We start from the raw sequence: 25,746 nt of genomic DNA on the forward strand, positions 1-25,746 counted from the left end.
GCAGTGGGAGGTAACCGGAGGCCCCGGTGAAAACCCACGAGGTTGGACAGGCGACCCTACTCCTTGCCACGTACAACCGGGGATTCGAAACCACGCCAGTCGACTCAATGACAGACTTTATGATACAGCGCGCGCACGTTAACCATTCAGCCATCCAACCCCCACATATCAAAGGTGTTAACGAATAAATTAATATACATCAATGTCTAAGATGTGCAACAAACATTTATTGCTCAAGTCTCGATGAATAAACATATAATGCATGGGTTATTTGTATATTGACGACAAGTGTCAATTTATTGGGGAAATTTACCGTTTTAATCTTATGTGTTATTGAAAGTCGGGTTATATTGGACAAGTGGTGGACGTATAGCAACATAGCTACATGTATATTAACGTTTGTTTTCTTCAGCAGCACGTTTACCGAAATTCGTTCGTGACATCTGGATTGACTGTAACCAACATGAAATGGAACGGGGTGTAACGTCCTATATTTTTCTGGCCCAATCGGGGTAATGGTGACGGGCATACGCCATGCTGTGTCATATGAGGGCAATTTTGTCTAGACAGCTGCGTTACCGCCCAGTTCCAACTGCCAGGGGTACATTTACAGACACCAAGGCCGTAGCCAGCTCAGACTAACCAGGGAGGGGGAAGGGGAGTGTTCTCAGGGGTGTTGTAAACTTGACGGACAATGTATATCTATTGTTGTTATGGTCGGCAAGTTTTTCACGTGGGGGGGGGGGGGGTACGGGCCTGACAGGAACCCTTAGGCACACCAACGTGTATACTGGGCCACGTTTTTTTTTTATATCATCCGAATGTCAAGGAACTTTCTCCACCAACACCGGAAATTACCAGATAAATAAAACGAGTCCATAATGGTTTCAAAGGAAAATAGTTCTTCTAGAAGAAATTTAAGTTCTCGCTATATGGATATGCAGGTGATGTGTACAAATTTATAATAATTTCGTTTTCGCAGACTCCTATTCTCCCACAATCACATTCCGCATACGGATAGTCTCCTTATGTTATTTTTTTTCCTTTTCGGCACCGCCATTGTGACATATTCCTGAAAAATTGTGGGAGAAGTTGGATGAAGACAACGTGATATAAAATAATTGCAACGTGACTAGTTTGGGCGGAAAAATAGTGAGCTACATTTCGTGAAGCCTTTTGTTGACTCCGATGGCTCCAATTCTGAGGAAGAAAGAAGGGCAGTTGTCCACCACTTACCCCACCTATGTTGAACGTTAAGTGAACACAGGTCGAAGCTCGTGTAAGATAATAGCTGTTAGAAATAACAGTTTCGGCAGATTTTAAAAATATTTCAAGAAAGAATTTGGTTTTTGGAGATAAAATTTATTCATTTTGTAGCACTACCCGTTGGTCGAATATGGAAATCACCGACCGTATTATGGTGATCTTGACAAACAAATTAGCAAAACAAATTTCTAAAACCAGTACGTTTGCTATTTAAGCTTTAAACCACAATGAAATCAACATTAAAAAAGTAATTTATTCTCCTAGATTATTTTTAAGACGATACTTTAAAGTAGCTAAGTCTCTAACTCAATATCATCCAAAGTCTTTGATATTGAAAACACGAATTTTTTGTCAATTTAAATCAACATTAATGTTGTGATCTTACCGGGAAAAGATGGGCTTCTGATATCCAATATTTAAGACAAAATAAACATTTTACCATTGGTACACGAATCGTGTACGATAATGCGTTTCGGGGGCATTTATAACAAGGGGCTCGAAGAACGAGGCTAGACATTTTCCACAAGTCATGTAAAACGGTGACATCATATTCTTATCTGGAGAGCATGAATAATATCGGTATAGACTGGAATAAACCAGACGCTAGAGATTGCCATTCGATTGAGACTTCTGGCGTATTTCGCCGAACATAACTGATTTGAAATTAGAGTAAAAACGGAAATGATTGAATGTAAATCAGTTTTTATACATTCATATTACATTATTATATGCGCTGCGACCCATAATTTGTGTCAATATCTTGGTCTCAAATATAAGCGATTTAGCTCCCTTAAGTTGTTAATTACACTGTTTATTGTGTATAAACAACATTTTAATCAAGCAGATAGAATAAATTCGATAAGTGATTTTATTATTTATATTTACGCCTTTAAATGAAACCATAACCAATAATTAGCGCGTCATGCATGCCTTTAGCGCTGGGTGACTATAATAATATGTTGTCCCATAATTGTTTCCATACAAACGTAATCGCAGTGACATCAAAGTAAAAAGGACCACACTACACAAATGAATCATTTCGTTGTAAATTAATATTAATCATGTCCTGTAGACTATGACATAATATATCACAGTTGATTAAAATTTAATGGAATCGTTTATTACTGAATGAAATCGATATAGCCACTGGACTCTTTGTACAGGTGCGCGCGTATAAATATATATTGCACCCCGCCCAACAGGTAAACCGAAGTACAACCGGTGTATTGTCACTGTCTGGACTAAACCTAATCAATTGTTTTACATTCAAAGAGATTCCAGGTATGTTATATTTACATTAGATTACTGGTATACGTCTTTTTAGACCTACTACCACTTTTCTCTTAAAATAAAGGCTTTGATGAAAAGGTGGTCAACTAGTGAATATGAAAGTCAATTAAAATCAGGCAGGCCATTCCTTAAAATAGCTATGACACTATCTATATAAAACCCGGTTGTTGCAGACGATGGACCTTCAGTTGTGTGAACTAATTATCATAACTGTAAATTATAGAAGTAGATTTGAAGTTTGAAGAAGGGTTAGAGTCAGTTGTTTTTATTTGTAATCTGTTCCATGATATTATTGTATGATCGAGCTTACGAAGATTATCAATATTTAGGAATATAATAGATTATGATAACCGGATTTATGACGAGTTGTCTCCCCCACATCTTTTATAAAGAATTGATAGCAGATTTAATTCATACATGGAGGATATGACCTCACAACCCTGTCTTTGTAGTTTAATGGACATATATACAAATAAAAAGTTGAAGTTTAACTTTTACTTTAATTCCCAAAATTTGATTTGTTTTTTGACAAATAAAAACATATTTATTATTTCTTTTGAGTTTGAAAGGATTTATCAAAATTTTGCTTTAAATCCTTCCCAAAACATATTGTATTCAACAGGGAATACCCCTGCTATAAAAAGTCTATTAAAAAAAGTCATGTTTGTGTCATGTGACTTGGCTAACACGGTTCCTAGCAATGCGTGAAGCCGGAGGAGAATTCATTGCATATGCAAGACGATGTCTTTAATCGCTGTCCATTTATCATAAATATAGAAACCTAATTAAGTTCTTGGATTATCCACTGCCCACATATTTTTCCGTGGTTTTTATCTCAGAAACTGTTGTATGTTTAAGCTCACCATCAAGTTTATCAACATATATACATCAAGCGCTCACTAACACAGGGAGATCCGTCAATCTTCGTGTGCAACCTTTGACATCACTCAAGCAGACATCCTTAATCGTCAGGCTGTCGATTAGGGAAACCCTTACATTTTTGTCCTGTATGCGCTCCATGGGTGTTTTTCAGGGAATCCAGTATTTTTCTAGAAAAACTGGATGTTTCTACTTTCCATACATGTACCAAAATTGCCATACCCGATAAAGACTTTTGGGAAAGTAACTTTAAAGATGCATTATGTAAGATTTAGATAAAAAGCTGACAGTTATTGCTATAATAGTTTAATGCAAAATGAATATATTGGATATTTAATTCAAATTACTTTATTCTGATCAAAGTTATCACCATTTGAAGTTTTGACAAGATGTGGCATAGTTTGTTTATTATTGTAACAACAGTACTTGCTATTTGAGACTTAGACAATCGACTAAGACGCGTCTCGCCAGTTTTAAATTAAATCATAAAATGGCAACCATTTAAATCTCCTCTATCTGATGTTCGAGAGGAGTTTATTTTAGGCTTGTCATGTGAATAAATGTCTAAATAATAGTTCGAAGCCAAAATAGATATAATATTTTCAGACTTTCATTGCTACATTTTCATTGTATCATCCCAATGGTACATATATATATATATCTCATTATATTTTCATTTCATTGTATCATGTTATTCCAATATATTATTCTATGTAAAATATGTTTTTGTATACATGTACATGTATGTTGATGTACCAGTATGTGTATGTTTTGTATACTGTTCTTAATGGACGTAATATGCAAATAAAAAGTTGAAGTTAAAGTTTCATTCATTTGAGTCGGTGCTGACTCTGACATGTTCTGTTACATACATAATACATGTAGTGTGGTATTGATTTAAGTACATATACCATGTGTACATGTAAAATGATTGATAGGCCTTAACACTAGTATAGTAGAAATAATCAGTTGATCATATGTCACACCCAAGATATTCTCATTAACTTGTCTTTCAAATTATCTATAATGGTGATCATAATGATTTTTCATAAAATTAAAAACAGTATTTTTACTCTCTAAACTTCGTTGCTGTAGGGGGGGGGGGGGTTGGATGGCTGAATGGTTAAACCATATGTTAGTCCCGAAATGATCTAGTTTGTGTCAAGTGGACGTTAAACCCCATTTCTCTCTCTCTCTCTCTCTCTCTCTCTCTCTCTCTCTCTCTCTCTCTCTCTCGTTGCTGTAGGCCTACTTATATCAAGCTGATTAAAATATAGATCTATATTTTGTTTCATTTTTTTATACTTTCGATGGCCTCTACTACATGAAGATCTGATCGGTTGTAGTGGAAGGTTGTGTCAGGGATCATACAGGCGGCTTTTGACCCTATGGCGTTCGACGTTTGATTAACCAATCAGCGTTGATGTTTCTAGTGGCCTACATGTATACCCACAGTTCTGTGTATGTCACACCAAAAACTCACCATAATAGACCGTTTCATTCGCTAATCCCTCACATCATCCAGAACGTGGGTTATACAACAACTTTCCAGATCCTAGTGTAGTAAAGACAAGTAAAAGAAAATTTTGAACTAACAAAAAACGAAACGAAATAGGATCTGTGTTTTAATAAGATTGTACTCATATTATCTGAATTAAGACAAATTCTTATTCACATAGGAGTCTAATCCAACATCTCATACTCTGTCCCTGGCAGTTTTGATTGATAGGCCCAGTTTATTTTTAGTCATTTTGACTCTTCACTGACCATCAGCCATTAAAAGGGGGTCATGGTGGCTAAGTGGGTAAGACGCTGGCTCACTAGTCTGGATGTCGGTGTTCGATCCCTGCATTGGCCGAGAAAATTCACCCAGATTTTCCGGCATGGGTCCCCCTTATCAGTGATGCAGGATGGAGTGCCTGACAAGGACAGCTGTCTAGTCATTCAGATGAAACAAAAAAACGAGGTCCCATGTACACATTGGCATGCACATAAAAGATCTCTTGGCAGTTGGAATTTAACATAAGAGTAGGCTATAGTTCCACTGTCCGGGCAAAATTTCCCCTCATAGCACACTGTATCAGGTATATGCCTGTCTTCATTAGCCTAGTTCGGAGTAAAACAGTACGTAGGACGTTAAACCCCATTTCAGCCATTAAAAGGCTATTAAAGAGATATTTCCGAGTATGTAGGGACATCATGTACACATGTAACCTGGACAATTCTGCCTTTTGTTTAAGGACGATGGGATATTTTTCTTAGATAAAATGAATGTTTTGATTTTGGAACAATGGTTAAAGTACCATCCTTTATTTTCATCACATATTGACTGTTGTACGTGTACATATATATTTAAAAATTTGAGCAAGTAGAACTCTGTGAGGAGTGTTAAAATGCTACATTGTTTAAGAGAATAAAACCTAGTAAAACAATGTTTGTTGACATGTGGAGTCAATATTGAACCACACATTTGGTCAAATAGGAAGAGTGGGCTGTCGCTGAAGAAAACTGTGTAAATGGGACTGTACTTTGTCTATCAAAATACAACACATCATGGATGGTTACACCCAAGCCACCATTTTCTTCATGCAGTTGACATTTTTTTGTATTGTGCTGTTACTAATTACACCAACAATTATGTACCAGTTTGAATAATGTAAACATTGGAGAGTGTACATTTATTTATAATACAATAGAGAACATTTCTTTATATACCTAGATTTATCCCATTTTAAATATAGAACTATGACAGATCAAATAGGTAAAACGCATTAGTAGGATAGTGAAAACTATCAGTAGGATAGTGAAGACCATTGTTACTTCAAATCTTCTTTAGGTCTTTCTGTTCCCAGTTGAACATACATGGACAGAGCCTTCATAGTAGATAATAACATTTCTCTATATACATGTACATGTAGGTTTATCCCATTTTAAATATAGAAGTATGACTGATCAAATAGGTAAAACGCATTAGTAGGATAGTGAAAACCATCGTTATTTCAATTCTTCTTTAGGTCTTTCTGTTCCCAGTTGAACATAATTTAGCACCTTCACAGTAGATTTCCATTGATGATGGTCCAAAACTACCTTCTTCATTTTATCGTTTAATATGATGATGGATGAAAGGGCAAATGGTCTATACATGTATATATAGTGTCACATTGCTAATCAAAGAACAATATAAGGTTCAGGTGTTGGGATGACCTGTTAGTTTGAAGTGTCTGACTCTTTTCCCTTTTGATTATTATTGTGATGGTTGATGACCATAAAAGTTTCAGATTCATATTTTTCTAAACTTCAAACAGGTTTGAGTCAAAACTTTGGATATTTATCAAGAATTTTCCCATACAATGTATATACTCCAATCATAACATACCATATATTATACACTTGTTCAATATTCCAATTCTGAATAATGTATAATGTACAGTTCCAAAGATACATTATCTGCAGCCGTTTCTCTACAACTTACCAATCTGGAGTTGTGCACAAAACATAAGCATTTCTATATTTTTTTACTGACGCGTGATTTCAGTACCACAAGTCATAGAAAGATTTGAGATATATATATTTGGAAAGGTAATTAAAGAGGCATTATGGAGATTAGATAAAGAGTTGACATTTCTCCATGTAATAGTTACAAAATAGATAATGTAAATAGAATATGCTGAAATTTTTTTGACAAACTGTATTCCAATCCGCTAAATATTGCAGGCTAGCGATGGCAACAAGAGTTAATTATAGCCTGGATAAGTTAATTAAGCATACATTATGCAAGAGATAAATCTGCCTATTGCAGGTCTTTCTTTAGGCCTGAAATGTTTTCTAAATTATTAATTAGACATTAAAGATACATTATGGGAGATTAGATAAAGAGACAGACTCTCTTCTGGATGTCAGCCCGGAAAATAGCAATAAGAAGGGTTAGGCAAAGAGTCAACTATTTTGGACCCCTCTCACCCTTTCTCTAAAGTGATATTTAATAATTTTTATATGAAGAACTTTTTTATGATTACAGGTGGTCAGCCATGGATGGTGGAAAGAAAGTGTGGGTGCCTCATCCCACCGAGGGTTTTAAACTGGGGCGTATAGTAGACATTGGATCAGATTCTATTGCTATTGAACCATTTGATGCACCAGGAACAGTAAGCTAACTTTTATAAGATTTATATTTAAATATAACGTAGTGATCTGACATTCAAGGTAATGTTATTACCAGTAAAAATGTCTCCCTGCAGTTTGTGTAGGAGATTTTCCAGAAGATATAGTGTAATGAAATTGGATGCATTTAAATTATTTATGTTGAGAAAGAAAGCCATATAAGATTTATAGATTTGCTGATTAATGAAAGAGAGAGTTGATGAATCGCTATACAGCATCTGACTTCTTACAGCAATGAGACATGTTTTTAATTATTTACATACCGTATTGGATCTATATTATATATAGTTTTCAGTGGGGGCCCTAGCCCTCCGCCCCCCCCCCCCCCCTTACACACACACTAAATGACAGAATAAAAACCTCTTATCATTCTGTGTGTAGGAAATGTGTAAATTTTTTATTGTTTACATACAGTATTAGCTCTATATTATATTCATTTTTCAGTGGGGGCCCTAGCCCTCTCCACCCCACCCCCACCCCTCCACTAAATGACAGTATAAAAACACTTATCATTTTATGTCTAGGAAACGTGTAAATATGAGCTTATTTGGGGTGTAGGTGATGTAGCTGATGAAATGAATGTTATATTCGTGTCTAGATATGTACCATGGGTAATCACCATTGCCACACTAACTCTTTAAATTTTTCTCGGTAAAAGATGCAGAGCCTACCTCTCGCGTGAGGGGAGACACCTCCAAGCATGGATACTCATCACCATTGACACACCCACTCTTCAAAATTTTTTGGGTAGAGAATCCCGAACCCACCTCTCGAGTGAGTGGAGACATCTCCAACCAGGTTCCCTCTGAGCAAATATTCTGGGTAATCACCATGGACACACCGACTCGGTAGAAAATCCCGCGCCCATCTCTCGCTTGAGTGGAGACACCTTCAACCAGGACCCCTCTGAGAAAATATCCTGCGCCTACCACTGAAGATATAAATTATTTTTCTTGTTTTATTAACAGACAATAAATGCTATTTATGATCGTACATTCCCAGCCGAAGAATATGATAATAAAGATTGTGAAGATAACTGTATGTATATTTCTACTTGATTTAAAAAAAGGGTTCACACAACTTCCTCCTTTTATCAGCTGTTGAACCTTGATATAATTTGTCAACAGATACATGTAACAATATAATCATGCTGTTACATGTCAACAATATAAGTTTACAGTCTAACTTTTTTTTTTAAAACAATATTTTTATTTAGGTTGTCTGAATGGGATTATGGGCAACAGGCTTAGCCTATATAAAACCCCTCTCCCTAAATAATTTGTGTATATATATATATATATATATATATATATTATTAATGCAAAATGGGTGTATATACATGTACATAGTTATAGTGGCAAAAACATACATATTATAAGTATAATAAAATAGGTGAAAATGTACAGTATATATAGTAGTTAATAACTGATCTATATCTCTCTATATTCATTGATGTGGATGACATAGAGGTTTGTCTTTATCAGCAAATAACTCAAGTTGTCCCATCCACCTGATTGACTGCATCTCCATGGATACAGTTTCCCTCCCTTCTGATTGACTGCATCTCCATGGATACCATGCAGTTTATTCCAGATACTTAACAGCATTTATGACATAAATATACATATTTAACTGATATCAAATAAATGTTAATTTAAATACATAAATTTGTCTGTGAACTCCTCTTTATCACTATGGAGCCACAGTGGTTAAGTGAGTAAGATGCTGGCTCGCTAGTCTGGAGGTCGCGGGTTCACTCCCTGTGTTGGCTGAGAATGTTCATCGTGATTTTCTAGCGTGGTTTCCTCTTGTCAGTGGTGCAGGATGGAGGACCTGAAGGACAGCTGTCTAGTCATTAAGATGGTACGAAAAACAGGTCCTGTGTAAACATTGGCGTGTACATAAAAGATCCCTTGACAGTTGGAATTCAATATATATGTAAGCCGTAGCACGCTGTCCAGGCAAAATTCCCTCATAACACACTGCATGGGGTATCTCTGTCTTCATTAGCCCAATTGGAGCAGAAAAGTAGGACATTAAATCCCATTTCATTTCATTCCAAAATTGACCTTAAAGAATGTAGTTTGTTCCCATCAAGATAGCAGAAGCTCCTTTGTAACTCTTCAAATTATCTTGTTCTCCTTGCTGGCCCCCAGATCTATTCACTTGATTTGATATTTGTTGTTGATTTGTTGTAATGTCTATATAGTTTGTCTTGTCCGTAGATTGTCTTATCGGTCTTATTTTGTATGTAGTGCAGTCCTCCTGCACTTACTATGAAAGACTATTTTCATCTTTTTTTATGAGAATATTGAAAAAAAGACAAAAGTGTTGAAATATCTCCAGTTTAAAATGACATCCGTGAACTTGTAGGTGTAATAATGATATATTAATCAGTACATGACCATTAGTGTCATATTATTGTCAATGTATTAATTTAATTTACAGGTGGGCTGATGTATCTAAATGAAGCTACATTACTTAATAATGTTCGAATCAGATATATGAAAAATCAGATCTATGTAAGTGTAGCTTATTATTGGTTACCATGACAACTAAAAGTATTGATATATGAATGTATGTAAGCTGGTATATAAGTAACAGTAATTATATCTTTGTTATCTATTGTTCGAGGCTGTAATAAACAGATGATTTAGGCCATAAAAGTCCCCATATTTGTTGTAAATTACCTTTTATTGAAAAAAACCCCCCAAAAGCTTTTAAAACTGATCACAGTAGGGTACAGCTAAATAATTATTGTATTTATTATTCTCTATATTAAACTCTAATTAAATTTATGTCGTAATAAACTTTTTGCCAATGCCAAAAGCCATTATAAATTCGGATTGTGAAATAACAGAATGGCTATTTTCCATATTATGATTATCTTTGTATTAAACTTGAATTAAATTTATGTCACAGTAATCTTTTTGCCAAGATCATTTATAAATTCGGATTGTCAAATACCAAAATGACTATTTTCCATATTATGAATATCTCTGTATTAAGGTTTCCTCCCACTGCTAAAGACCCCTACGCGCAAGCAAATTATGGAAATAAAATTGAACCATATGTTAATTTGTGTCGACTGGATGTTAAACCATCTCTCTCTCTCTCTCTCTCTCTCTCTCTTTCTCTCTCTCTGTATTAAACTCTAATTAAATTTATAAATTCGGATTGTGAAATAACAAAATGGCTATTTTCCATATTATGAATATCTCTACATTAAACTCTAATTAAATTTATGTCAAAATAAACATTTTGCAAAATACTTTATAAATTCGGATTGTGAAATGAAATAACAAAATGGCTATTTTCCTTATTATGAATATCTTTTGTCCTTGCAGACATATACAGCAAACATCCTCATAGCTTTGAATCCCTACTATGAAATGCCGGACTTATATTCATCAAACGCAATTAAAAAATATCAAGGAAAATCTCTTGGCACACTGCCACCTCATGTCTTTGCTATTGGTAAGTTGTTTTGTATGAAAATGAATATTTTAACATAATATGCAATTGAAAGATAGATGGGATTAACATTTATAGACTGTACAGGAAAACTGCTTGAAAAAATTCCAATTGAATAAATGTGCATTAGAGATTAATATATGGTAGTTACTTAGCGACGTTTTGACTGGGCTTCTCTAGTCATTATCACGCAATGATAAAATATGAAAATATAACATGTAATTAAAAGGTAACTCTGGTTGGTCAGCATTAACTAAGTATTGTTGTGTACATATATATATTGTCTTGTCATATTTTCATTTTTTATCATAGCTTGATAATGACTAGAGAAGCCTAGTCGAAATGTCGATAAGTTATAAGCAGTAATGGTATTCCATATAATTGTGACCTGTATATTCCAGTTCAATTACTAAATGCCATTGAAACAATTTAATATATGGTAGATTGGTAAGAACCATGACAAGCCTGGAAATAAGGCACCTGTCACAGACAATGTCAGGCACAGATTCAGTCTTTGTCAGGCACATACTCTCTGGTGCCTGTCATTTTGTCCGGCACTGATTTGTCTTTTTTTTGATGTTATTAATACATGTCCGGCACATGTCAGGTACTCTTTCATTTGTTGATATTTTGTCAGGAACATCTAAAACCGTTATTTCTAGGCCTGCCATGGTTAGGATACCCACAGACAGAAATACTTTGTAATGTAAATTGAACTTATTTCTGTGAATGTTCAAACTTCAACCTTCAGTGAAATATAGGAGCCACGGTGGCTAAGTAAGTAAGACGTTGCCTTGCAAGCCTGGAGGTCGAGGGTTCGATCCTGGTGTTGGAATCATCAGGATTTTCTGGTGTGGTAAGCGCGTACACATTGTTTGTAAGGACTGTTCCCTCGCAAGTTTTCTCTGGGTCCTCCGGTTTCCTTCCACTGCTAAAGACCCCTACATGCAAGCGAATTATTGAAATAAAATTGAACCATATGTTAGTCACAAAATGACCTAGTTTATATCGAGTTGATGTTAAACGCCATTTCTCTCTCTCTCATCTTAAGTGACAACAGGGTTCAGGAAAACCAAATTAGTCAACATAATCATGACAATATTTAGCTGAGAGTGGTTAAATTGAAGTGACAATAAAATTTCAGCAAGGTAGTTTTGTGTTGTCAATGTATTTTTTGCACGTTTTGTTTTTTTGTTTTTCTGCCCAAATCATAAAGAAATCTAGATATATTTTTTTGTTTTTTAGCTGATAAAGCTCACAGAGATATGAAAGTAAATAAAACAAGTCAGTCTATTATTGTAAGTGGCGAGTCAGGAGCTGGCAAGACCGAATCAACCAAATACATCCTCAAATATCTAGCTGAGAGTTGGGGAACACATGCCGGACCAGTGGAACAACGTATATTAGATTGTAAGTTTAATTTTAAACATGCATTATTCAAGAGCTAACTCTGCCTATTGCAGATCTCTCTTTAGGCCTGAAATGTTTTCTAAATTATTAGACATTTATTAACATGACAAAACCATAATCAACTCTCAATGCCATCGGATGGGTCTGATTTTTAAGAAGATTAGAACGGTTCAGCCATTTAATGATTTACCGTTAAAATGTTGAAGCGAGGCTTAGCCTAGAACAACAAGTGCAGTGGTTACAATCATCTTGTCAAACCTTCAAAGGCTAATATCTTCACACAGAATAAAGTAATTTGAATGAAATTTTCAATATATTTATTTTGTAATCCTTATAAGACATATAGAGGTAGATTTCACAAATTAAAAACACTTATATGGATATACTACTTCTGAAGTACTTTTAATTAAGTACTTCTTAATTAATGATTAATCTGTTACATGGTTTCCAATTGTTAACTATATATTGCACCATATTTTTGTTATATATCATTTTGCATTATCTATTTTTGAACTATTATTGAGGGGGGGATCACGTGGCTAAGTGGGTAAGACACTGGCTCGTTAGCCTGGAGGTCGGGTGTTCGATCCCTGCATTGGCCGAGAAAGTTCATCCAGATTTTCTGGTGTGGTTCCCCCTTGTCAGTGATGCAGGACGGAGGGCCTGACAAGGACAGCTGTCTAGTCGTTCAGATGGGACGATCAACCAAGGTCCCGTGTACACATTGGCGTGCATGTAAAAGATCCCTTGGCAGTTGGAATTCGATATAAGAGTAGGCTGTAGAGCCACTGTCTGGGCAAAATTTCCCTCATAGCACACTGTATGGCGTATGCCCATCTTCATTAGCCCAGTTCGGAGCAGAACTGTAGGACGATAAACCCCATTTCATTTCACTATTATTGAGAGGACGGCCAGCTCTTTATATCTAAATATTATTACATAATGTATCTTTGATATTGATCAACAAACGATGAATTTATCAAAAATTTTCTGGGTGTTTTATTGGTTGTTGACGTTTTTTTTTAAAATTTCAGCCAATCCTTTATTGGAAGCATTTGGTAATGCTAAAACCGTCAGAAATAACAACAGTAGTCGATTTGGAAAATTTGTAGAGATTCATTTTGATAAAAAGGTAATTATTTAAACTTGATGTCTTAATGATTAACAGAGTCATGTGGTCAGCAATCAAGTTTTACCATGTCACTTTCTTCTTAAAGGGGTGGGGGGGTTAGATGGCCGAATGGTTGTCTGTCATTGGGTCAACTGGCGTGGTTTCGAATCCCCGGTTGTACGTGACAAGGAATAGGGTCGCCTGTCTGACCTTGTGGGTTTTCTCCGGGTCCTAGCTGGTTTCCTCCCACTGCTAAAGACCCCAATGCGCAAGTGAATTATTGAAATAAAATTGAACCATGTGTTAGTCCCGAAATGACTTAGCTTGTGTCGAGTGGACGTTATAAACTCCATTTCTCTCTCTCTCTCAAAAACTTAATGGATTTTTATACTTTCAGTCATTGGTTTGTGGAGGTTTTATTTCTCATTATCTACTGGAAAAATCACGTATTTGTATTCAAAGTGGTGAGGAGAGAAATTATCATATATTTTATCGACTATGTGCTGGGGCACCGGAGGATTTAAAACAGAAATTGAAACTAGGAGCTCCTGATAGCTTCCAGGTAGGTAAACCAAGAGTAAAATATAGACCTACTTTTTTTTTAAGATGGTCGCTTCAGAGAGGTGGTTGTAGTCAAATGATACTTAAAAGAATTAAATAATTCTCCTAATAATCGATGTCGTGGTAATAGTTGATTATTTTGTAGTATTAGTCGATTTTAATTGGAATATTCTGTATTGTATTTTTATTTGCATGAAAGAGTGGTTTTTAAAGGGATCATAGATTTTATATTGTTTTGAGAAACTTTTGATCTCAAAGATTAAAACAAAACTGATATATATATTGTGCCTTTAATGGCATAGTTAAAGTGAAAGTACGAGTAGATAAATCTTACAGTTTTGTTTATCTGTAGGTTAAATGGTAGAAAATTTAATCTTTGTGGTTACTGACACTTAATTAATGGATATCCTTAATCATTTAGTAGTCCCAATGCTTTTTTTTATGAATTTTCCACACATGCCTTAAATCATTACCAATTTCAAATTTACATTCTATTGACCATTGTTCCGAGGTGGTTGCCCCTTGTCAGTGGTGCAGGACAGAGGGACTGAGCTGACTAGGACAGCTGTCTTATCGTTCGGATAGGATGGAAAACCGAGGTTCCGTGTATACACTGGCATGAACGTAAAAGATTCTGTGGCAGTTGGAATTCGAAATAAGAGTAGGCCATAGTGCAGCTGCCTTGGCAAGATTTCGCTTATAGTACACTGTATGGTGTATGCCAGTCTTTATTAGCCAAGTCAGAGCAGAACAGTAGGATGTTAAACCCCATTTCATTTCCTATTGGCCATGTGTTCTAAATTTATATTATATCATACTGCGCATGCACTTTTAAATTCTACATACAAAGTTGTAGTCTATTGATATTGCCCATGGATAACCTGGTGTAATTTTGTCAGCTTTTCTGATTCTTACAAACACAAAGCCAAGAAACACTCCAATTAGATTTAATATTTCTTGTGAACTCCATGCCAGAAATGGATGATTCTTTAAAATTAATAAAATGTCTACAATAGAATTAAACCATAATTTAATATATCTTGTAAACTGCATGTCAGAAATGGATGATTCTTTAAAAATAATTTTAAGATGTCTACTATAATTTCCTACTCGTACTTTCACTTAAATTGGTGGCTTGAATGGTTGGTGTATGTTTCCACTTTTTTATGTTGTAAGATTTTTTAAATTAGATGTCATCTTTGAAAAACTTTTTCAAGAAAGTTCTTGATATTGCTTTCAAGAATAGCATGAATGGTTGCCATGGGAGTCTTCAATGCATTATTTGCTTATTGCAGAAATTTCACATATGTGAATTGCTTATTACTTGATATTTAAAACACCTTTTTCATTGAAATCAGGGGGTTGGGTGTCCGAATGGTCAGCACGTGCGCACTGTATCATAAGGTATGTCATTGAGTCAACTGACATGGTTTTGATTCCCTGGTTGTACGTGACAAGGAGTAGGGTCACCTGTCCAACCTCGTGGATTTTCTCCAGGTCCTCAGGTTTCCTCCCACTGCTAAAGATCCCTACTATACGTGCAAGCGAATTATTGAAATAAAATTGAACAATGTGTTAGTCCCAAAATGACCTAGTTTGTGTCGAGTGGAAGTTAAACCCCCCCTCTCCCCTCTATCTCTCTCTCTCTCTCTCTCTCTCTCTCTCTCTCTCTCATAGTGAAATCAGTAGATAAAGGTGTTTTATAGTTAAGGTTTAGGATTATGCACTTAGAGTCAAATTATACATAATACAGTGTTTCAAAGAAAACTATTCAGAGATGTAAAACGTCACTCATTTCTCATCTGCCTTTTTAGATTTAATAAGTTTAATCAAGCCCAAATTCAGAAATATTTCATTCATGATCAATTTTATTTTGTTAAGAAATATTTTCTCTTGCATCTCTGAAGAGTTTTTTTTGAAGGATTGTATGTATAGAGCTTATTGTTTTTCACATTGCATGCATGATTGCTTTAGTAATGTGATTTTTTTGTGTAGTATCTGAAAAATGGATGTACACAGTACTTTATTTCACGAGCTTCAGAAAAGGCTTTGAATGACAATAGAAAAAGTAAAGAGGTAAGATTGCTATGATCGCAATATTGATTTATTGGTAATGCAGGCTTTCCTGTTATGTTTGCACTTAATCACTGAACACAGGAATTATAAATCAACGTAGACATCATGGATGCTATTTTGAAATAGCAACACTGGTAGACATCTGAAAAATTGTCACCCTGATAAAGGATGGGTATTGGTGTTAATCTAGCTATTATGAAAAAGCTGGATTTTATTGAAAAGATGAGCTACAAAACAAGCCCCCCCCCCCCATCCTTTTTGGTTGTATTGTTTATTAATTTGGTTAATAAATCAGAACCCAAATATTAATAAATGAGATTTTCTATAAACTCGAAAAAAATTAAAAGGTGAGTTATCATTAAGAAATGTTTGTTAAAATAGACGTTAATATAGATATATTTATATTTATTATAACAGTATTTAAAGAAAGGTAGTTTACGGGATCCTGTATTAGATGATGTTAGAGATTATAAAGTCTGTGATGATGCCATGACAAAGATGGGTATTAATGTAGAAGATAAACTAGCTATATTTACTATTGTTGGTGCAGTTCTTCATCTGGGTAATATATCTTTTGAAGAAAGTGAAGGTACAAAAGGTAAGCTTAAAGATTAATTTTAATGGTCTGTGATGTATTCTTTGAATGGCATTTAGTAAATGAGACATAATCAAATACGACACTATTATGGATAACCAATTAATATGGTTGATTTATACTGCGACGTGTAATGGTAAATGGCCGAATGGTTAGCGTGTGCGTGTTGTATCATAAGGGCTGTCATTGAGTCAACTGGCGTGGTTTCGATTTCCCGGATGTACATGACAAGGAGTAGGGTCACCTGTCCAATCTTGTGGGTTTTCTGTTATGCTTGAACTGTTTTGCAGAAAAAACTAATTGCATGACAAACAAGGCTATCAAAAACAGCTACAATGTTAACGATACTGTTTGGAGACAAACAATACTTTTGCCATTTTAATACCTTAAATTACTGTCCAGAGTTTTAGGGAATACCACAGATTAAACGAAGGGCTGTCGTGTTGCTGTAGTTGGGATAAATTTGATTGAACGGGAAAAATAGACACACTCCCTCAAAAGCTCAAGTATCATAAGTCAACCTAGCAATGGTCAGAGAGGGATTTCTCGGGCAATTGCTTCAGGAATATGACTGAGTATTGACTTTTAGGTAACCCCTACCCAAATTCAAATATATTTAAAATGCTTGATGTAAAAATGTGAATTATTTACAGGTGGTTGTTCTGTAACCAAGGCATCAGAAGAAACTTTGACAACTGTTGCATCACTTATTGGTGTAGATAAGGAAGAACTAAGGGAATCTCTCACTTCTAGAGTCATGCAAACATCAAGAGGAGGGTCAAAAGGAACAGCTATCAAGTAATTTATTTTTATTTCTATTACATTGATTCAATCTGATTAAAATACAGATCTTTATTTCATTTCGTTTTTTTTTTATACTTTTGATGGCCTACAAAACATGAAGATCTGACCATTTGTTTTTGGAGGTTGCATCAGAGGTCATACAAGTGGCTTTTGACCCTATGCCATCAGACATTTGATTAACCAATCAGTGCACCTCACGCCTAAAGATCGCCATAACAGACTGTTTCATTGGCTAATCCTTCACATCATCCAGAACACGTCAATGATAACAACCCTTCCAGATCCCAGTGTAGTAAAGACAAGTAAAAGGAAATTTTGAAGTATAAAAAACGAAACAAAATAGGATCAGTGTTTTAATCAGATTAACATTGATTTAATGAAATAAGTATTTTACCCCATCTATTTAACACAGTCCTCACACACACTTTATCAGTCAGCACCATCTTTCTGTTAAGAGCTGTGTGCATGCTGATGGTCTACACATGAATGCCTCCCTCCCCATCTTTCTTTTTGTGTCCATCATTGGTCTATCAGAGTCCATGTGTGACCACCACCTGTCTGTTGGTGTCTTCTGTTTGAGTTCCCTATCTTTCTATCATAGTCAAACAGCCTTGAAGGTCCACCAACTTCTTACTGAAATGAAATGCAGTTTAACGTCCTACTGTTCTGACTGGGCTAATGAATACTGGCATACGCCATACAGTGTGCTATGTGGGAAATTTTGCCTGGACAGCGGCACTATGACCTACTCCAATATTGAATTCCAACTGCCAGAGGATCTTTTACGTGCATGTCAATGTATACACATCACCTCATGTTTTTTTTGTCCCATCCGAATGACTAGACAGCTGTCCTTGTCAGGCCCTTCGTCCTGCACTACTGACAAGGGAGAACAATGCCGGAAAATCCCGACAAACATTCCCGGCCAACACAAGGAGTGAATCTGCAATCTCCAGACTAACGAGCCAGTGTCTTACTCACTTAGCCACCGTGGCTCCCCTTTTATACTGGAGCCCACTGTCTTTCTTTAATCATCCTTTCTATTGATGTATACCATCTTTCCTTTTCAACCGGTGTCCACCAATCATTTAATTGAAGTCCGATATCTTTTTGTTGTTATCCAATCAAAGTAAAAGCTTTGTCAATGTACGAAAAGGTGGAAAATAGTTTTACTTTTAAGTAAAACTTAATGCTTTTTGTTTCTAATATATTTTGAATATTCATAAATGATTCAGAAATTTGTTAGTATTTTGAATTTAAGCATTTTTATGTTAATTTGTATGCCACCTCAATCAATGATACAGGTATATGTATTTCTTTTTACTAGGGTACCATTGAAAGTAGGTGAAGCTCAGAGTGGAAGAGATGCCTTGGCAAAAGCTATTTACTCTAAACTCTTTGATTATATTGTGCAGCGTGTTAACCAAGCTATTCCATTCGGTTCTTCATCAAATTATATTGGTGTCTTGGATATTGCTGGTTTTGGTAAGTATATATTATTTAGTAATTGATCAAGTGCTTGTTATAATGTATATATTTATGGCTTCCGTTTACTGTATAAATACTTAGGGTTTAAGCTATTTGTTATCATTTTCTTGATAAAGACGAGAGCAGTCTGATTAAAACACAGATCTTATTTCATTTTGTCTTTTATGGTTCAAAATTTCGATTTACTTGTCATTACTATGCAAGGATTTGGAAGAGTTGTTATGCAACCTGCGTTCTGGATGATGTGAGGGATTAGCCAATGAAACGGTCTGTTATGGCGAGTTTTTGGCGTGAGGTGCACAGAACTGCGAGTAACCCACAAGAAACATCAACGCTGATTTGTTAATCAAATGTCTGATGTCATAGGGTCAAAAGCTGCTTGTATGACCTCTGACGCAACCTTCCACTACAACAGGACAGATCTTCATGTAGTGTAGGCCATTGAAAGTAAAAAAAAACGAAACCAAATATAGATCTGTATTTTAATCAGATTGAGATGAGAGTATCATTGTCGAAACGTTACATGTTAATTGATATTCTATAAATAGTTTTTAGTGTGCATATGATATTTACTTAGATTTAGAAGTTCACAAAATCATAAAACATCATCGTAAATTAAACATATTAGGGGAAAAGATACATGTATTATTTCTACAATTATGCTAATTAACTATGGCTATATGTCTTCCAGAATATTTCCAAGTAAACAGCTTTGAACAGTTTTGTATTAACTACTGCAATGAAAAACTACAACAATTCTTTAATGAAAGAATTCTAAATGAGGTAAGTTCTGTACATTGCACTAATTAAAGGTACAATATGTAAGATTTAGATAAAGAGCTAGCTATTCTTACTATGAAAGTTCGAAAATACATAATGTATAATGAATGATTTGAAAATTTCATTCAAATTGCGAGCAAAAATATTTGCCTTTGAAGGTTTGACAAGATTTGTGTAATAATTTCAACCACCACACTGGTTGTTCGAAGCTATGTCTTGTTCCTCCATTTTTAGATTAAATCAAAATATGACTGAACCGTTCTAATGTATTTAATATCGGAGAAATCCGATGCCATCGAGAGTTGCAATAGGCAGATTTAGCTCTTGCATAATGTATGTTTAATTCACCAGTTATCAAGATCTTATAATGTCACTTGTTATGGTCTTTATATAAACATTTACCAATATGAACAGAGCCTTTTACTTCTATTGGGTACCTCGGTGACTAAGTGGGTAAGACGCTGGCATGCTAGCCTGGAGGTCGCGTGCTTGATCCCTGCATTGGCCGCGAAGTTCATCAGAATATTCCGGCATAGTTTCCCCTTGTCAGTGGTGCAGGACGGAGGGCCTGCCAAATACAGCTGTCTAGATGTTCGGATGGGACAAAAAAAAAAACTGAGGTCCCGTGTATACATTGGCGTGCATGTAAAAGATCCCTTCGCAGTTAGAATTCTATATAAGTGTGGGCCATAGTGCCGCTGCCCGGGCAAAATTTGCCTCATAGCACACTGTATGGCGTATACCGTCTTCTTTGGCCCAGTTGAAGCAGAACAGTAGGACGTAAACCCAATTTCATTTCTTACTTCTAGTATTCATTTTACAAATATTATTCATTAACTTTTTCAGGAACAAATTTTATATGAAAAAGAAGGATTAAATGTACGCAAGATCCAATGGACTGATAACCAGGATTGTATTGGTATGTGTTTAAGTCAACTTAATAATCATTTACATAGATAGGCTAAGCCCCTTCCTTAATCCTATTCACAGAATAAAGTAAAGAAATTTTTTGTCAATATTTCATGTGAGAGCTTATTGTTGTCACCCCTATCAGTCTGTCTGCTCACAATTAATTGGTAATCTCAGCTATTTGAACAGAATAATTGCCATAGTGGCAGATTGGTCTTTCCCATGTTAGTCCCAAAATGACCTAGTTTGTGTTGAGTATGTTAAAACCCATTTACCTCTCTCTCTCTGGGGATCACGATCTCACATTAAACCCATATTGAAGGAACTACACTGGTTACCAATTCACTCCCGAATTGACTACAAACTTCTTTGTATTGTTCATAGATGTCTTCATGGTTCCAGTCCTGCATATCTATCAGAGCTAATAAACCATTACGTACCATCCCGTAACTTAAGATCACGGTTCCAGTCCTGCATATCTATCAGAGCTAATAAACCATTACATACCATCCCGTAACTTAAGTTCACGGTTCCAGTCCTGCATATCTATCAGAGTTAATAAACCATTATGTACCATCCCGTAACTTAAGATCACAAGATATGTGCTTATTACGCATTCCAAAGTACAATCTACAAAGTTTCGGTTCTAGAACATTCCAGTACAGTGCACCCTTTTTGTGGAATTCCTTACCCCATCATCTTAAAACAGCTCCATCACTTGAATCTTTTAAAACAAAATTAAAAACTCATCTATTTACCACTGCGTTTTAGTTGGAGTGGATCAGGATTTGTGTGTAAATAGTGACCATAGAGTACATAGTACGCGCCTAGAGCATGCATTTGTGGACGGATTGGCGCCTTACAAATATACATTATTATATTATTATTATTATCACGTGGCTAAGTGGGTACGCTGGCTCGCTAGCCTGGAGGTCGGGTGTTCGATCCCTGCATTGGCCGAGAAAGTTCATCCAGATTTTCCAGCATGGTTTCCCCTTGTCAGTGGTACAGGACGGAGGGCCTGACAAGGACAGCTGTCTAGTCGTTCAGATGGGATGAAATACCGAAGTCCTGTTAAACCCCATTTCATTTCATTTCATTTCATTTCATCTCTCTCTCTCTCTCTCTCTCTCTCTCTCTCTCTCTCTCTCTCTCTCCAAATTAATCTAGTTTGTTAAGCAATTATCATTTATTAATATTGTTTATTTTATTTTATCTAGAATTGGTGGAATTGAAAGGTAGTGGAATATTTGATTTATTAGATGAAGAAAGTAAATTACCTACACCTAAACCTGATCATTTTACAGCTGAAGTACACAATAGAAATAAAAACCATTTCAGACTCAGTGTAAGTTTTACTGTCTTCTTATTTAAAGGAAACACAACTTGAATGATGGGGTGGTCATCTTAAGGTTTTTGTTGGTAAAAAAATTCTCAAATAGATGTAAGGCTCATAGCTATACTGACATTGGCTAAAATGTATAAAAAGAGCAAACAGAGCTATTCTATATTAGCGCACTAGCCGTCTGTGTACTCTTCACTAAGTGAAATCTTCAATGCACACTTGCTCTTAACCAATGGGTGATTAAGGACCTTATTATAATAATTGGTTTGCTTGTTTATTAATTCTTTATATGATTTTACAGCATCCTCGAAAATCCAAATTGAAGAGTCACAGAGGTTTGCGAGACGATGAAGGTTTCCTGATTCGCCATTTTGCTGGCGCTGTATGCTACCATACGGTAAGTTTTTTGGGATGATCTTTAGCCCTTGTAAGATAGCTGGGTTAATTTGTCTGTAATGCTAATAGAACAACAAGGTTGGAAGCTAAGTTACATTAAATATGCATTATGCAAGAGCTAAATCTACTTATTGTAGGTCTTTCTTTAGGTCTTAAATTTTATCTCAGTTATTAATTAAACATTAATTAAATTATCAAGACCCTAATCAACTCTCGATGTCATCGTTAGCCTGCAATGTTTAGTACAGTTGAATACGTTTTGTGGTGGATGAAATGACCGTAAAAATGGATAATCAAGACTTTGTTTATTATTGTAACAATGGTAGTAATGACGATCAAGGCTAGCCTAAAATTGAATCGCTAATATCTAGGTTGAGAGTTAAGCAATTTGACCGAAATTTTCAGCATATTCTCTTGCCATTATCTGTTTTGTATCTATTATAGCGAAAACAGTCAGCTCTTCATCTAATCTTACATAATGCCCCTTTAACTTATTTCTCACACAGGAAAGTGGATAAATCGTAACGTAATTCACAGGCGACACAGGATTTATTAATTGTATCATTTCAAAAAGGGTCATATCACCCGATACTTTATGAAGAATAAACCACTTCTTATTGCCACTTAAATCTGTTATTACTACTGTTGAGCGGGGATTTTTATATTTTCATATAATTAACAATTCTATGATTATATATTGGCTCATGCTCTTGTAGAGTGCTACATAATGGCAGCTTGTCATCTGATGTTATCAATATTTGTTTATTTTTGTTTACAGAATCAGTTTATTGATAAGAATAATGATGCCCTACATGCCTACCTTGTTTTACTTATACAAGATAGTAAAAATAAAATGGTACAAAAATTATTTGAAGGGACTAAGATTAATTCTGGTAAACTACAGTTTAGTAGTGTTGGTACTAAATTCCGACAACAACTTACAGTTCTAATGGAGAAATTAGGTAGTACGGTGAGTCCCTCTCTATATATAAACAACACTATAATATAACATATGATTATGGAAAAACAACTACTCGTTTATTCATTTAGGTAGTATGCGAGTCCCACAGTTGACAGTATTCTCTATATATTAACAGGGGGGTTGGATGGCCAAATGGTTAGCACGTGCACGCTGTATCATAAGACCTGTCATTGAGCCAACTGGCGTGTTTTCGAATCCCCGGTTATACGTGACAAGGAGTAGGGTCGCCTTTCCAACCTCATGGGTTTTCTTTGGGTCCTCTGGTTTCCTCCCACTGCTAAAGACATTTACGCACAAGCGAATTATTGAAATAAAATTAAACCATGTGTTAGTCCCGAAATGACCTAGTTTGTATCGAGTGGACGTTACACCCCTTCTCTCTCTCTATATATATATATTAACAACACTATAGCACACATACTTATGGAAGAACAATTACTGGTTTATTCTTGCGATGTTTTAAAGAGTGTTCCCTCAATGTTACCAAGCATGTACAGCAATTGTCAGATGTCTAACTGAAATATATATATGCAGAAGTGAAATGAAATGAAATGGGGTTTAAGGTCCTACTGTTCTGCTCCGACTGCACTAATGAAGATAGGCATATGCCATGCAGTGTGCTATGAGGGAAATATTGCTCGACAGTGGCGCTACAGCCTATTTGTATATCGAATTCCAACTGCCAAGGGATCTTGTACGTGCACACCAATTTGTACATGGGATCGCGCTTTTTTGTCCCAACCGAACGACTAGACAGCTGTCCTTGTCAGGCCCTCCGTCCTGCACCACTGTCAAGGGGAAACCATGCTGGAAAATTATATGCAGAAGAGCAATTATGTTGAGACAATACTATAGGAAACATCGCTGAAATAAACAAGGATTTATTCTGGCAGTATGGAGCCTAATATTTTGCTCTGTCCAGTTACGAAATTTTATTTGAGTTACAGCTAGACTATGTATTTGATAGGATATATGTCAAAAGAACAGTGTTTATGTTTTTGTTTTTTTTAAGTATTGTTTGAATTATACTAGTGAACTAATTAGCAGTTTTTCCTCTTAATTCATATCTTTAGGGCACAAATTTTATTAGATGTATAAAACCAAATTCAAAGATGGCTGACCATTTGTATGAAGGTGCACAAATTCTGAGTCAACTGCAGTGTGCAGGTATATAAAAATGTTTTAATTAGATATTAACCCTTTTATGGAGAGGTTTCGGACAGAGATTTATTAGATATTAAACCTTTTATGGGGAGGTTTTGGACTAAGATTTATAGGGACAAAGAGTAATAGGTTTTATCAAATATTTACCATACAATAAATTGTTCTTTTGCAAAAATCGGAAACCTGGAATGTCTCAAATATTACACTTTAAATACTTGCAGTTTCACAAACATTATCAGATTTAACTTAAGAATTTAATCAAAATTGTTCGCCTTATTTTATCTAAAATATAGCCCTTTATAAAACTTTTGTTGTTTTAATGTATCAAATACATCATTAAGAAACTGTACAAAGTTTTGTGTTTCTCGATCAAAGATATTTCTCATAAAAAGTGATTGAAAGTTGAGTAAATACTTAACTTAAGTCTGAGAATGCTTTGTGAAACCAGGCCCGGGTGTATATTGCATATACCTCACATTACATTTATGTACCACACATTACATTTATATACCTATTTTTGTGTGACATTGTGTAATTTATGTTGTTTTAGGTATGATATCAGTATTAGATTTGATGCAGCAAGGTTTCCCTTCACGAACACAATTTGCTGATTTATATAATATGTACAAGTCATATCTACCACCAGAACTCTCACGTCTAGATGCTAGACTTTTCTGTAAGGTAAGATTTAAGCACATTGGTTTTCAATCTATATTTTTGTCATGATCCTTTTAATAAATGGAATTAATTATTCAATGAAAAGACCATTTATTAATATCAATCGGCTGATGTTGATTGATTATTGTGTGCAGTTATCTGTCTTAGATCAGCCATTGTCATCACAGTCTCAATCTGATTAAAACACAGTTCCTATTTCGTTTCGTTTTTTATAGTTCAAAATTTTGTTTTACTTGCTTTTCTACACTAAGATCTGGAAGAGTTATTATATATCCCAGGTACTGGTTGATGTGCTGGATAAGACAATGAAACGGTCTGTTGCATCAAGTTCTTGGAGTGCGATGCACGGAACTTTGGGTGTCCTACTAGAAACATCA

At 35.3% G+C, this 25,746-nt stretch overlaps 1 protein-coding gene across 1 annotated transcript in view; it reads left to right on the forward strand.

Moving 5' to 3' along the window:
* The first annotated feature begins 2,452 nt into the window (after positions 1-2,452).
* LOC126810629 (unconventional myosin-VI) overlaps positions 2,453-25,746 on the forward strand; it is a 54,008-nt gene continuing 30,714 nt past the window's right edge. The window contains exons 1-9 of the mRNA XM_056098922.1: positions 2,453-2,547; positions 7,454-7,580; positions 8,565-8,634; positions 10,045-10,118; positions 10,944-11,073; positions 12,316-12,480; positions 13,515-13,612; positions 13,989-14,153; positions 16,148-16,228. Of these exons, the coding sequence (XP_055954897.1) occupies positions 7,464-7,580; positions 8,565-8,634; positions 10,045-10,118; positions 10,944-11,073; positions 12,316-12,480; positions 13,515-13,612; positions 13,989-14,153; positions 16,148-16,228 (900 nt within the window). The 5' untranslated portion in view covers positions 2,453-2,547; positions 7,454-7,463. The remainder of the gene's footprint in view (positions 2,548-7,453; positions 7,581-8,564; positions 8,635-10,044; positions 10,119-10,943; positions 11,074-12,315; positions 12,481-13,514; positions 13,613-13,988; positions 14,154-16,147; positions 16,229-25,746) is intronic.

This window comes from Patella vulgata, chromosome 2 (assembly GCF_932274485.2).
Source record: "Patella vulgata chromosome 2, xgPatVulg1.2, whole genome shotgun sequence".
Lineage (NCBI taxonomy): Eukaryota > Metazoa > Mollusca > Gastropoda > Patellidae > Patella > Patella vulgata.